The following is a 16,265-nucleotide window of genomic DNA, read 5'->3' as shown; positions in this document are numbered from 1 at the left end:
GTTTACTAGGAACTTACTTTTTTCTTCAGAAAATAGTTTGACCTTGACTCTTTAGTTGTAAACACCTAAAGCTAACCTAGTTCCTGACCATGATTTAAAAATTCAGTGAGAGAAGTAAACAACTTTGTAATTTTATCTTATTCTTAGAGTAAAATGATTGGTTTTTGTCAAGGTCATACTGGGGCTTTTATATGTAAATACTTCTCGAAGGTTCTGGAAAGTTGACCCTCATCTGGTAATTTGTTCTGCATTTCTAGTTACTGTATAATCATTGTTAAGAGAGATTTTTCTAAGTCTGGGCTTAAAACACTTGATGTCAAGGTGTTCATTTGTTTGTGACCAGTTTTGGGGAATGACATTTTAATGTTTATTCAAATTATTTGAGTTCAAAGGGATTGATTCTTTTTCCTGGAAATATATGTGTGCTCATACATAATTCTTGGGCAAAGACATTTCATTAATTCAAATGCCTGATTATTGTTTTGTAAATAATTATCGCCTTCCATCTTGGATTCTTCATCGGAAATCGAACTTGGATTCATTAGAACATTTATTTATTAGGACTTCTAAAATTTAAAGTGTGGGTTATTCCTGGATTATTTTTGGATTTGATTCTTAAAACTGTCCTTATTTTTTTTTCATTTTTACAGTTTTCCAGGGAAATAAATTATTTGTTAAATTTTTCAAAGCTTGATTTCACTTTTTCTTTTTTTACTGTTTATTCAAGCTGAAACATGTAGCATAGGAAAATATAAACAAAAGGAAATTGGCCACAGAGGTTATCAAGGGGCAGCTAGGATCAACACATTGCCTACTGCACCAATCACAGAAGATTCTCCACCTGGCATCATAGACCTTGGACAGAGAAACTCTCCTGGTGTGAATGATGCAACTGGCAACTTGGCCTGAAAAGCTGTTATGGCAGAGAGATCGATTGAGATGAGCCAAGTGTGAAGGTGGAGAATTTGTGGGTTGCTGTGGAGGAGGGATCCCCGATGTTGTGACAGGTGATCAACAGGTCTAGAAAATTGCTGAACCACGAATGCTGAGGCCACAGAGGGGCTATGAGAATGATCCAAGCAGTGGAAGTTCTGACTTTCTGCTGCACTTGAGGAATCAGTCGGAAGGGTGGGAAGGTATAAGCTAACAGCTGGTCCCACTGGAGATGGAATGCATCCACTGCCCAACCTCCTTGATCCGGGACAGAAGAAACGTAAAATGGGGCCTTCCCCACAGCAGGAACAAGGACTCTGTAACAGAGTGGTGAAGAATCCATTCTGTGCGGATGGCTCTGCCAGTTCTGGAAAGACTGTCTGCCAAAACGTTTTTTGCCTGGAATATGCTGAACTCTGAGTGTTATGTTCTCTGAGGTGGCCCAGTGCAGGAGGTTCCTGACTTAGAGAGAGAGAGAAAGATGGGGAATGTGTGCCTCCTTTATGTCGGAGATGAGCTATGATGGACATGTTGTCGTAGGTGACCATGACACATCAACCCCTTACTCTCGATTCACGCTTGCGATGCTAGGTATACAGCCTTCATTGCTAGTTTGTTTATGTAGAGGGATGATTTGGACAGGGTCCAACATCCCTGTAGAATTATACCCTCTGGTTCTAAATGAGCATCCCAATTGGAATCTGACACATTGGCGAACAGATAGAAGTGGGTTTGGGTGTGTGCATGGGGACTCCAATCATGAATCTGTCTCAATTCATCCACCATTGTAAATGGTGATGAAATGCTGGCTCTAGAAAGATCACTGGTGACAAAGAATCTTTGTGAGGTTTCCAACTTGCGAGAAGGACAAAGTTGACAGTGGCATTCAAGGTTCCCAGAAGGGACAGGTATAGCTGAGCAGACAAAGAAGTTACTGCTCATAGTGTCTCTAACTGGATTAGGATTCAATCTATCTGATCCAGTGGAACTCTAAGTTCTGGCTTGTGAGGAAATTCATTCCCACATAAACAAAGTCTTGTAATGGAGTGAGTTCCAATTTCTCAAGGTTGGACAAAAGACCCAACTGAGTTACCATGGACCAACAACGGAACAGATCCTGATGAAGTAACTGGATTTGAACATTGTGGATCAGCCAGTTGTTGAAATACTGGAAAATTGTATTCCCCATAACCAGAGGTATCCTGCCCCTATTCCCCTTACTCAGGTGAAAACTCTGGGTGCAGAAGAAATTCCAAATGGTAGGACATGAAATTGAAAAACTTCCTGCTCTAAGCAAAATTGGAGATATCTGCAGTGAGGAGGAAATATGGGGATGTTTAGATAAGCATCCTGAAGTTTGATGGAGACTGCCCAATTGGATGGTTGAAGCGTATTTCAGAATGAGGAGGTGGTCTCCATATTGATAGGTTCTTCCAGAAGAAACTGGTTTAAAGAAACTTTCCACTTTTCTTGGTGACTAGGAAGATATGGGAATAGAAGGCAGGTGACTGATCATTCAGGACCCTCTCAACTGCATTTGTTTGTAAAAGGATGTGCACTTCCTCAACCAGTTTCACCAGATTGGACTGGTGAAGAAAGACGGGGGTCCTAGATACAGAAGGTAGTTCCCTTCAATCATTATAGAAAGGACCCAACATCATCCATGATGCCTGACCAGGCCTTGGAAAATAAGCCTAGTCGAGCACCAACAGGAGTGCCTGGGTGAGTGATGTGTGGCAGGAGAGGGTTCAAGTCCCTATGGCTGCCCCCCGCCTCTTCCTTTGGAAACGAGAATTACGTTAATACTTATTGTTTTGTGCAAATGTACACAAAACACAGCAGAACATAAACAGCAAAACGTTGACATAGTCGCACAGGATACAGTAAGAAATCTGCTACTTTGATCTGTTATACACATTGATAACCAATACATTTGAGCATAACATAAAAAGAATATTTACTTGCTCCAAGAAAATAATGGATATATTTCATCTTGTAGGCGAAAAACTTAGTATTTTCACTTGTAAAATATGTTAACCACTCCAAGTAAACAAGTATCCTCTCTACAACTGAGTAAATGCATTTTATTTAGTATTTATGCCCAAAAAAGGGTCCTGTACAATCTAATCAAAACAAAAACTTTTATGGAATAAAACACTTTTAATTTATCTGTTTACAGGATGCTGCCATTTTTTTGTAATTACTCTACTAGTAAGGGGAACATACTCTTCACACATTATAACCTGGGTAATTTACAAGCCATATCTTCTCAAGAATATATTTATCTTTAAAATAATAAAGTGATAACAGTTTCTGTATTGTTATGTAATAAAACACTTTGAGTAGTTCTTGAACTCACTTTTACATGGCATTGTTATTTCTGTGATTTTGCACTAAGAGTTCTAATAAGAAGAAACTATTCTTTATGTACTTTACCTTGGGATTTTAAAAGCCACATTTTCTGATGAATACTTTTATTTTTGAAACTAATTAGCACATACCAATTAAGAACAATTTCTAAACAATCAAAAATAGTCAATAAATTAGATATATATGTTAAATATTGATGATGAATTGAGATTTCCAAAATTAGTTAAACTGATTTTACCTTCAATTCAGTGTCAGTCTTCATGAAAGAAGTATATATAAATGCACAAATATATAATGAATATTCATGATTATTCAAACTGAATCATTCAATGCTATGCACAAGGACATAACATGAGGTCACCCAAATCAAGGTTAAAACCTATGCATCCACAGAATGAAATTTGAGTATCATTTAGAATACAAAGCCTCTTTATCAAATTTGGCAAAATAGAAGTAGTCTGAAGCACAGGAGGGTGAATAGCAAGTGGGAGAAACAGTAAGTCATCAACAGCTTGCTTGGGAGAGGAGAAACCTTGTTTTCTCTCTTCCCTTCAGGCTTTTCTATAGGTGTTCAGGACATATGGCCACCTACATGGCAACGGGAAAATTGTCATTGTTGTTGCTGTTGAATATTGGCTATGAGATTTTTCTGATGATGAACATTTCTTCTCTGATACATCACTTGATGATTATCATGCAGAGAGAGGGGCGGTACAAAGAGTGATGAGTTAATTTGTGCAGCTGGCTTGCTGACCTCATTTAGCCACCAAACAGAAGTCAAGAAATGAAAGGGATGGAGTGCAGGATGGTCACACAATAAGACTGGTGTGATGAAGTGTGCAGGTGTGCATATGATGTTACCAGGACTAGATTACAGGATGCTTTTAGGACATTCACCATACTGTGGTCAGGTGCCTTATTGACATCTTTGACATTGTAGCCTACAGCGTCCTTAGCATGGTCACTTCCAGCCTTCTCCTTTCATCAAAAGATCACCAGAAATGCCAGGTCCAGACTACGTTCCAGATTCACTTTAATGTGAATTTGGTCACATGTCTTATCAACTTTATAGTAGAGTGCAGATGTCATATAAATGTCATTCGTAGAAGCTAACAACATCAATATGGAAAGCACCAGAATGAGATTAGTACCATTACAGTAAGAATGTTGATGGTAAGTGACTCATGCAAACAAAGCCTTACAATTACTGGAGTTGCAAATTTTATCAGAATGATGCCTGGTAAACTCTGCAATCTTTGACAAATGAGGCAAAATTCTGAAGGATGCATGTTTGTCATCATCATCCACATCCACCAAAGTCTTGACTTCATAGAACCTATTTACTAGTTAGGGAAACTGCAAAATTCAATATATCCTAAATTGCTGCCTTGAACCTAAACTCTGTTCCTTCCATAGTTGGATCAAAAGTAGGTTATTTTGTCCTGAGGCAATTAGAGTAAACTGCACTGCCCAAGTACAAGCCATGCTAGAAGATCGGGGCTGATCTGGTGGTAGAATTGTAACCTATAACCTTTCAGCTGAAAGTCCAGCATTCTAAACACTAGTGGTGTGCAGTATTACCAGTATATTGGTTTCATGCTGTATTTGTTCTGGTGGTACTTTTTCACTGTGCTGGTATGTCAGTAGTTTCTGTCAGTCAGGAATGTATGGAAATTCCTATGGCATATTGTTACAACTTTAATGATATTAAATGCATGTTTTCATAATAGTTGAAAAAAATTCCTTTCTTTTATTTTTACACAAATATTGTAACTGTCACAAATTCATAGTGAACAAATATAATTATATTTATGATTCTATTAATCACATGTTTGACACATGTAATATATGCCTACATGCTAGCCAAATGGAATATTGTGAAACACAATTGAGCCAAATCCTCCAACTACTGGAAAAAAAAATTATTAGAAAAATAAACAATACAAAAATACCCAACCATATGCCATGTTTTAGTTATTTATTAACATATAAGAATGTACATATTCCTTTGTAATACTGTGAATCATCCTTGGATTTTAATTAAAGCACTTGTTTTCTATCTGAACTTGATATAATTTCTCATGTCCATTAAATATTTTGTTTGTTTGTTGAGTGTGTTTTATGTTTACTGACCCTCTCTGATAAATATCATGCCCAGATACTGACATCCCAATCAAAGTTTCCCTGCCTATTATATCAATGATGAAAACTGAAAATTTTAGACTTCGGCATGAACCCTTCCTATTTTTACCAACAGGATCTCCAACATCAGCATGACGTCCTTCACATTATTAGCTATTTTGTAAGCTTAACCATCCAACTTTAGTTGCAGCTTTTTGATTACAATGTATGCAACAATTGACATACACACAGCAAATTCATCTACTGTACTTACTTTTCCAAATGATATCATGGATACAATATGGTGTAAATCAGAGCAAGATATTTTTTTTCCAGCTACAGACAAAAGGAATTTTGTTTTTAAAAAGTGTCATACCTGCCCCAGAATATTAAATTGGTGGTCCTTAATATAACTGCTGTATACCATGGAATGTAATGTGGTACGTTCTGAAATACTGGAACAAAAGTGATCGTGGTACCCAGCTCTACTATACACCAAACTGCCACAAATTATTTATGCAACAAGTCAAATAATATAATACCAAGGCATACATCACAATCATAGCATCTTAAATTATTCAAAATTTTAATAAACAAAATCACATATGTGTAAAGGTTTCATTATAATACTTGATGATGCTGCTAAGTTGTGTTCGTTGATCTCATGCAACAGAATGACATGTGATAGAACAGAGAGGTCAACTAAGGACAGATCAAGAGATTTGCAAAGTTTGGTCAGGAGTTTTTACTTCAAATCAGGATGGTTTTCACTGACCTGATTTTAGAATGCAAAAGGACATAAAAAGCTACTGAACAAATTTCATTTTTCTGTACGAAAATAAACATCACATCAGTCCTTTCACAGTAACTTGTTGCCTAATATACTGTCCTTACATGCAGCACAAGCATTTTTAGCCTTTCAATGTAGATCATTGCCATATTATATTTGTAGTAGTCCTCATCACTGTTGAAATCAACACTTAGCTACTGGCTCCAATTTCTTTTGGAGTCAGCCTGAACTTTTCTCAAAAAAAAGAAAATAATCTCTACTCTGTCCAACAAGAAATTTAAATTATTTCCTGTCTGCGAGCAGATTCAGGTTGCTGATTGCCTGACAGAACTGCTCGAGACTTGTACTATCTAGGATGAATTAAAATCAACTTGAATATACATTCAGGGATGGCAGAACATATATTCATGTCCTTCTGAACTTGGTTCCAACTACTAAAATACCGGTTTCCATCCATTACTGAATTTCATTTAATAATACCTTTGTATAGATTTAAATATTGTACCCTTGGAGATTATGCTTTTATATCTCAACAAACTAGAAATAACAAAGCCAAACCAACCTGATTAATGCCACTTGAGCTCTTTATTAATGTCTAATTATACCATAATATAATCTATGAACATCTTTTACCCTCTCCATTTAGTATAACAGTGTAGTACAATCCAACTTCAGAAACTTTAAACAATGAAGCCAAACTTACCCTGCCAAAAGAATCGGTGATGCTGATTGTTTTATACTGCTTGAGCTCTTTAGTAATCCAACCATAGTCCCTTAATGTCTCTAATCTTTTCTGAATTACTATTAATATCATGTACTATAATTCAATGATTACTTTTATGTCACCATCTGTCAAATTAGTAAGCAAAGTGTCATTTGTGTCAGGTAGATCACATGATCACAAAAAGTCTTTACTTTTAATGTAGTAAACTGGATGCAAGGTGTGAAGAAGAAAAAAAACAAGGCAAAATTGATTTTGTGGAATTCTTTTACTAATAATTTTGAGCATGTGGGAACTTTCAGTGAGTGACCGGAGACACTCTTCAAATCAGGAAGAAAACTCCAAGCTGGAAGTTTCACATGTATGCACCTCATTCAATGAAGATAATTGAAGGTAATATGATAAAACAAATTCTCTCGTAACTGCTAATCCTACATGGTAATAGTTCTATAACTGCTAATACTACACAGTAATAGTTCTATAGCGGCTAATTCTACACAGTAATAGTTATATACCCTACCTCTGTCAAAGTTGTATTGTTGAGAGATGATCTCTGCCCAATAGCGAGAATTCTGGACTGCCATTTTCTTTGGCTTTTCTAAACGTTTTGTGGCCAGTGCTGCTACATGTTTCTGGAATTCCTCCTCTGTCAATTTTCCTATGTAGTCCTGGAAAAGAAAATTATGAATGACTTATTATCTGCTTATAGTTTCTCAAAAGGTTTAACTAGACTGTTCAGGTTCCTTAAACATTTCATCATTTTTTCTGCATATTTCACAAAGTCTAGTGCATTTGCACCAAGACTAAATCTACTTACATTCAGCATTAACTTCATTACAACATTTCAACAAATCAGCATCGTTTATGTCGTATGTTTTGGAAAGTTTCATTTGAATTAAATAATTGAATTTTTTAATTTAAATGACAACTCTGGTATAATCATGCCAGTTTTTTATTTGTCCTCCTGACTAAGAAAGATGCATCAAAAATGGCAATAGCATTTTCAATCAACTCTGTACATTTATTATTCTATGATTATAATTGATTTTAGCCAACCTCCCCCACTCCATGTAGAAAATCCACTAATTTTAACCAAGCTGGGGAATTTTCCCTCTAAATTTTCAGTTCTGGAAAAGATATTACACCTTTTCATGCTAAAGTCTGCAGGGTAAATGCCACAGGCCAAAAAATAAAAATTTCCAGACTTAACTTAAAAATTGCAAGTAAAGCATGCAGAGATTTTGCCAGGGTTGTGCAAGTACTGGTACTTTGTACTGGCAAGGATGGAAAAAGTCTGTACAAGGCCGAAATTTACCCGTACAAATGATAATCAGCCAATATCATCAATGCATAGTTTATTATTCGCATGAATTCAGGAAAATTATGTTGAAAGAAAATGAAATTACTGCATTTCTGACCATTTCCTTTGATAACAGATGACATAACTCTCAATTAGCACCGTGGCATCTGTGTAATCCCTATTAAGAGTTTCCTCTGACCCTTCCTTCCCATTCCAGATATTTTAATGTTGGGGTGTTGGTTCAGAGCCAACTGCCTAACGAAAAGTTGGAATTCATTGCAACAGCATGGTGGTGGCATAGTGCAGGCAATCACCAGAGGGCCTAGCAGACTTAAATGACCTTACGTTGCATAAAATTGATAGCAAAAGAAGAGCAAAAGGTTATCTGCCCACCTAGGGATCACTCTGCCAGTCTGCCATCTAGGTGGGCAGAAAACTTTTAGCTCTCTTTTAACCTAAAAGTTTTATCTGGGAGGGCTGATTTGCAAACCAGTAGTAGTTCTCGTAAGGTATAATGATTGGGTAATGTATTTAATGAGAAAGTCAAAATGTTTGAAAAATGAATTAAGGCATACTTAATTCTCAACATATTTATTCCAAGAACAAGGACCAGAAACCTGTCTCAGCAACCTTAGAAAACCTGATTCATTAAGCAGACAGCAAATGAGGTAATCACCTGATTCCAACAAAACATCACTGAAACATGCTCAGTGCTTCATGAACCTGGCTTTCTCCAGGTGGCAGTGAATTCAAACTTTTCAACAGCCAATTGGCTCTGACCCGACTACCCAATATAAATGGCAAGATATGTAAAATAGGGTGGGAAGGTTCAGATGAAAGTTGGACGACATAATCCCATTGCAGTCACTAAGTTAATAGAACACAATTAACAACTTTGGTTCAGGGTTCACTTGTAAAGTAAATAGTTAACATGTTTACATGCACTGCATACAATGTTTAATTTTAGTGGCTTAGTTTGAGCAAAAGCCTTCAACTTCAGCATGGCTCATTGATCAAACAACTTACAGTCATTAATAAAAAGAAAGTGAAAGTGAAAAACTCCAAACCAAGCCAGTCCCTCAGCGAAATATATGTCTTTATTAACTTGTTTTGAAGAAAAATAAAAGTTTGGATTAACATAAAATTATATGAAGCAGAAATATAGCTGCATTAATTTGTATTGCTTCGCACACCAACAACTTGCCGCACACCACTAGAGAAGTAGAGTAGGTTAATCTCTGATTGCTTCAGGCATTGCTTTGACAGCAACTACACATGATGGGAGTGGCTTCTAGGTTCCCTCACCTGTTAAGCTCCAATAATGTTTCAGATTATTTTGATAAACATGGAAACTCCAGCCCTAATTGCATGTTGTCCATTTTAACAGATATGGGAGGGCAGAATCATACTGCATGTCTATACCATTACAACATCTGAATCTATCAAAGAGATAAGTCAGCTCTTCAATCACTGATCAAAATCAGCTTGAAACTACAGTTGAAATGAAAATAATAGGTCAGCTTTTGATAGACCCTGATGTTGAGAAATTTATCTTTCAATACATTTTAGAGTTTGTTGGTACAGAATTACTGGCAGCTTTATTTTGTTTATGGTACAGGAATTTTAAGATTCTATCCGTACACTAAAACTGTTCCAAAAGCAAAAGAGCAGTCAAGTTAACAGTTTCTGTAATAAAGAAAATTTAACACTTTTTCAAAACTTTTGTCATTTTAATTTTTTTCCATACATTCTAAAAAACTGGAAAATGAATTTTAAATTTTCTGACCTCTTCCAGAATTCCAGACCCATGCTGCAACCCAGAGTCTGTCTTCAAAAGAACAATTAGATATATCCTTCTAGTTTTCTTAAATAAATACTCTACTAAATTAACAAGGGGTCCAAGTGGGCCTGAGATCACTCATTTGGCCTACATTTTTTAAAAAGTCAAACGTGAGAGCAGTTGGAAAATAAATCTGGGATAGAATAATGCTTTCCATTGAAATTTTTCCAATGCTGAAGATTCCACATTATGAAAACAACTGCTCTAACGTTTCTCTAGATTTTATATTTTCATCTATAACTGATCACATACCATCATCATTTTCTGATACTGAAAAGCCCTTGTGTCTGTAAGTTGTTGTTTTTGTTCAGTGGTTTTGGGGAGGTCATTTGAAAGTTTTTCTAATGTGGTAATGGTGGCCATATTTGACAGTGGTTCAGCATCAATTGTATATATTTGAAATGCCTTATATAAAAATGCTCTGTACCAAGTTTGGTTAAAAATGATCTGGCTGTTTTTTTATTTTTGGTGAAGGTTGCCATATTTGATTATGACTTGGTGTCAATTGTACAAATCTGAAGGATCTTAAAACCATGATGCTTTCTTTTTAAAATTCTGTTCAGCAATTTTGGAGAACAAGCCACTTAAAGCTTTCTATTTCAAATAATGTTGGTCAGAAATTATTACACTATTTAAGAAGAGATATCACAAGTATGTATGTGTTGCCATTACAACACAGTATTTATTTTAAAAAAACAATAGTCTTTGACTAAATTAGTCACACTCTATAAAATTATTATTATTATTATTATTATTATTATTATTATTATTATTATTAAAAACTTGATGCCAGGGTGCTCATTGCTAAGTTTGTTTTAAATTCATCTGGTGGTTTTTAGGGAGTTGAATATAGCAGCCGTTGACAGATGCCTAATGAATGCCTGAATGCACAAGGGATAAACTGTCATACCATAAGCTAACAAGGCCACGTCTGCATGTCAAAGTATTGCTGTAAAATGCGACTTGACCCTGAGTCATAACATTCAGCAACCATGTTACAGAATAATTTATCTTAGTTTCCTAATGATTTATCCAAAGTATGAAAAATATCCATCCAGGAGTTTGAGAAACAAGAGTAAATGAAAAAGTTGCAGCCAATTCTTCATGTAAATTTTCCATGACCATGACCTAGATTCCAATAAGAAAAAGAAAAGTAGGCATGTTGTTGAACTAACTGTCCTATCTTCTAAATGATTCATGCTAAGTATCATGAGAATCTCTAGGAAAATGAAAAATTTCACCAAAATATTAAAAAATAAACTCATTGACAATGCTGATGTTGCCACTATCAGAAGAGTGATTGCTATATTTCACTTCCCATTATTGTGGTCATGACAAAAATGGTAACTGGAGACCTCTACAGCATGAGACCTCAATTATTTTGAGCATGTAAATGAATTTCAATTTTAAGTTATAAAAAATCTACTGTATAAGATACGTTTGGGGGACATGTGGTTGGGTTAGATCAAATGAAAATCTCACTGGTCCAGGTTGTGCATATACAGTTAAAACTGCTCTAATATCCACCTCTGTATAGCAACCACCTTTATGGGACAAACAATATTTTGAAGAACTAGGATAGTGCATTAATTCCATATAAAATCAATCTTCATATACAAAACCATAAAGCACTAAAAGCATAGCAGACACAATTTTGTAGTTTCTGTCATTTCTAGCTCATTTGAGGTAACAGAAGAAAATTGTCTACTGTGTTACTATGGGACTGAGCCAATTCTTCAACTGATGTGGTGTATGCTTATGATTGCTGCTTAAGTCATGAACAGTTTACTGCACTTACATTCATGCTAGCAAGAAAGGCTTCAACTCTGTCCTCCACATAGTCTGGGGTGTAATCTGACTGTACGATTACTCTGAGACCTTGTACGCCACTAGACCGCCTGAGACCACTAAATACAATGTATCCTGCAAAGTAAAACATATCAACATGTCATAAATTTTGCTGAAATTTTTCACGTGAAGAACCTAAACTTGGGCTAATATTGAGTAGTGACAACAAACCGGCTTAATACATACCATTTCCTGGCTTCAATGCCTAGTGTTGGTGGACCATGAATTTCTCATGTTCCCCACCGTCCATTACATAACTGTAATTTTAAGTCAATCTGGACTGTCAAGGGCATGGACGTGTAGTTAAAATGGCTAAAATCTTTTTATAAATCCATGTCAAACAAACAATGTTTACATAAAACTTCCTGTTTTTTTTGTTTTTTTAAAGCAATCAACCCATGTTAAGTTTCATCTTCACACCATCTTTTTCACTATATTATAACTTAATGGAACAATTAATGATTAAGAAGACCATTCATATGGAGACCACCGTGGAGAGGAAATGAAGACTGGATTGGTGGATTTACATGGAAGTGACATAAGTTGCAACATATAATATACAGAAAAAAATATAGTAATTATATACAGGAATATATGCTGATAAAAGTTACAAACAAATAATAGCTAATAGGAAATTGTATGCAAACTGTTGTGTAGTTTTCAACTTTAAGTGGAATTGGAAAACTCAACTCATGTGCAAAAAGTGATTGGCTATCAAACTTGTGTTAAGCAGTCACTACTGAAAAGACATGGCAAAAAAACCTAAAGTATAGAAAAGTGCCAATTATCACAAATTCTGATTATTCTTTGGAACAGAGAGTAGTCACCATACCACAGGCTTGAAATAAATCCCTCCAAGCAAAACAAAAGGCCTCTTAAGATTGTTTGTTCAAAGTAAGATTGTACAGACCTCCCTCATCAAAATGAGGCCAGCAAAAGCAAACCATGGTCTGTACTGAACTTTGTTATACTATATATTTAGAACAGCAATATATAAGGAACAGCATAGTTCATGGAACTATGGCATAGCAAGCACTTTCAAAATTGGTAAAACAATTTCTTTTTAAAGAAAATTACTATAAAAATCAAAGTTTCACCTTGTTTTCTGTTAACCTTTACTGTCATACATTGGTATGATTTTTGTAATGATATCCACAGGTGTACAGCATTTTAATTACATTAAAACAAGGAACATTATAAAGGGGGAGAGCTGTACCATATAACAGATTTGTATAGTTTTTTCATCCAACTTTGTGAATCTTTAATCTAATTAGGAAGTCACTTTCAGTTGGGTGAGTATTATAATACACAGTGCAAAAATTTCCACCAATGAGTATTTTATATTCCTTGCCAAGTTACTGGGGGGGGGGTGAAAAAAGTAGGTCACTATGACCCAAATTTACCTGTGATAGTGGTACATGTCATGGTGGCAATATTAGATGTATAACCTATACCATTTCCATTTAGGACTGGCAAGGTATCATAAGAAGTCTATGACCTTCCCTGAGGAGCAGCAATAATCACCATTTTTATTTAGAATCAGCTAGACATTACAAGAAGTCTTTTAGTCGAAACCCCATGTTGATATGACCATGTATACAGGAGGACTAGCAAGAATGATTTTCAAGATGGCTACAGTTGTTGTCATATTGGACAACACATTCATAATGTTTTCATTTAGAACCATCTAGACATCATAAGATGTCTTCCAGTGAAAACCCCATGTTGACACGACCATCCATTCTGGAAAAATAGTGATCTTCAGGATGGCTGCCATGGTGGCATTAGTGGAAGTAAGATCAGCATCATTTTCATTTCGAACAAAGTAGACTTGATAAGAAATCTTATGGTGATATGATCATCTGAAAGAGTAGCAATAAAAAGATTTTCAAGACTGGACATCAGATTGGACATCACCATTTTCTTTTAGGACCAACTTGGCATCATAAAAAGTCTTTTAGTGGAAATCCCATGTTCATTTGATCAAAAGGATTAGCAATAAATTCAAGATGGCAGCCATACTGGATATCCATGCAGCACCATTGTCACTCAGGGCCAAATGATGAATGTGTGTGTAAAGTTTCATGGCAATTCTAAAAAAGTTTAAGAGGAGTAATGATAACAAACTGGTGCTAAAGACAGGTGGATAACAAACTGGTGCTAATGGACAGGTGTATAACAAACTGGTGCTAATGGACAGGTGGATAACAAACTGGTGTTAATGGACAAGTGGATAACAAACTGGTACTAATGGACAGGTGGATAACAAACTGGTACTAATGGACAGGTGGATAACAAACTGGTACTAATGGACAGGTGGATAACAAACTGGTACTAATGGACAGGTGTATAACAAACGGGTGCTAATGGACAGATGGATAACAAACCATCCCATAAACTCTTCTGGTTTATGACTAGCAGAGCTGAATAAAAATCTGATGAGGTGGGGGACACACTGAATATCAGTTTGTAACCATTTTCTTTAGGACAGACAAGACATCATATTAAGAAGATCTGACTTTCTATAGTGGCAAAGTAACAAAAACAAGATTTTCATGACGGCTGCCAAGGTGGCCATATTGGCTATGATATTTGCAACAATTTTCCCTAAGTACCAGCTAGACATCATAAGAACTCTGTTGATAGCACAATGTTGATAAGACTAGATATCTAGAAATAGCTATTACAAGATTTCAAGATGGCCATTGTGGTGGCCATATTTGAAGTCAGATATACATCAATTTCATCTACAACCAACTAGACAACATGAGATGTAGTTCAGTGAAAACTCCATATCAATAGGACCTTCCATTCTGAACTGTGAAAACTATTTTCAAGATCACCACTGTGGTGGCCATATTGGAGTGCAAGTGGGACCATTTTCATTTATGACTAACTAGATATCATCAGATGTCTTCTGGTGAAAACCCCATAGCAATATTATATTTCATTTAGGAAGAGTAGCAATAACAAGATTTTCAAGATGACCACTGTGGTGGCCATATTGAACATCAGACTGACACCATTTTCGTTTAGGGTCAATTAGACATCTTTTAGTGAAAACCCCACAATAATATGACAACCTATTCTGAGGTAGTGATAAAAAAAATTCCAGTTAGCCACTTTGGCAGCAATATGGGATGTCAGAATGGCATCATTTTCATTTAGGTATAAATAGACATCCATTGAAGTCTTGTATTGAAAGCCCAATATTGATATGACCATGTATGTAGGAGTTGTGGTAACAAGATTTTCAAGATGGCCACTGTTACAGCCATGCTGGACATCTGATAACATTTAGGACCAATTAGACAGCATAAGAAATCTTCTTTCGAAAACTCCATGTCAATATGACTTTTTCTTCAGCTGGAGTAAACAAAATTTTCAAAAATGGCTGCTGTGTTGGCTTTTGGATGTCAGATCAGCATCAGTTTCATTTAGAACCAACTAGACATCATAAAAAGTCTTTTAGCCAACATCCCATGTTGATATAATTATTGATTCAGTTACAGTAGTGATGACATGATTTTCAAGATGACCACTGTGGTGGCCATATTAGAGTACAAGTGGGCCCATTTTCACTAAGGATCAACTAGATGACATGTATGTAAAGTCTCATGGAAATCTTCCAAGGAGTTTAAATAGTGATAGCAAACTTGTATTAACAGACATACATACAACAGACCATCATGGAAGCATTCCTGGTGTGTGACCACATCTAAAACTTACTGAATGTGGAAAATCCTAAATATCAAAAGGCACTTCTCTATACATCCTGCCTGGCATGTGTACTTAGTTTGGTTAAAACACCCTTAACCGTTTTGAGAGTTATGTGCTTGAAATCACACTGTTATTTGGACAGACAGACAGACAGATGGACAGAGAAAAAAACTAATCCCCATATATTACATACCTGGGGGAAAACATGTCAATTTTGTATAAGACTGCCTTACTAGTCCTTTCATTGGCAGACAGCACATGTAAGATTTCAATCCTTAAACTAACCATAGTTGATCGATGGCAAATGTTTTAATTGAACTTGTTGGGTTGTCTTAACGATCTGCTATTTCTATCATAGTTTGTCATGATGTAATTCTTTTAATAATTATAAACTTGTAAGTTAAACAAGAAGATGGAGTTATCTATATCCTCACCCCACCTAAATGATATTAAACCAATGGTTTCATAATAGCAAAAGGCACATACACAAAAAAACACACACAGAGTGTTACAAAGAGAAAAAGGAGGAAAGGTGTTAGTGACTGACTGATGGAAGAAGAGACCATATGAAAAAGGTGTTAATGATCAATCAGTGGTTGAAGAGTTGCTATAATGCTATAGT

General features: G+C 35.8%; 1 protein-coding gene across 2 annotated transcripts in view; it reads right to left on the bottom strand.

The window, feature by feature from the left end:
- Nucleotides 1-16,265, bottom strand: part of LOC149794988 (insulin-degrading enzyme-like) — a 151,224-nt gene that overhangs the window by 34,044 nt on the left and 100,915 nt on the right. For both annotated transcript variants that reach the window (XM_089964649.1, XM_089964650.1), the window contains exons 25-26: nt 11,874-11,998; nt 7,456-7,603 (exon numbers count right to left, since the gene is read on the bottom strand). In XM_089964649.1, the coding sequence (XP_089820775.1) occupies nt 7,456-7,603; nt 11,874-11,998 (273 nt within the window). The remainder of the gene's footprint in view (nt 1-7,455; nt 7,604-11,873; nt 11,999-16,265) is intronic.

The sequence above is a fragment of the Sinohyriopsis cumingii genome, chromosome 7, assembly GCF_028554795.1.
Source record: "Sinohyriopsis cumingii isolate HCF-2022 chromosome 7, ASM2855479v2, whole genome shotgun sequence".
In the NCBI taxonomy this organism is placed as follows: Eukaryota; Metazoa; Mollusca; class Bivalvia; order Unionida; family Unionidae; genus Sinohyriopsis; species Sinohyriopsis cumingii.
This window is presented reverse-complemented; position numbering and strand designations above follow the sequence as displayed.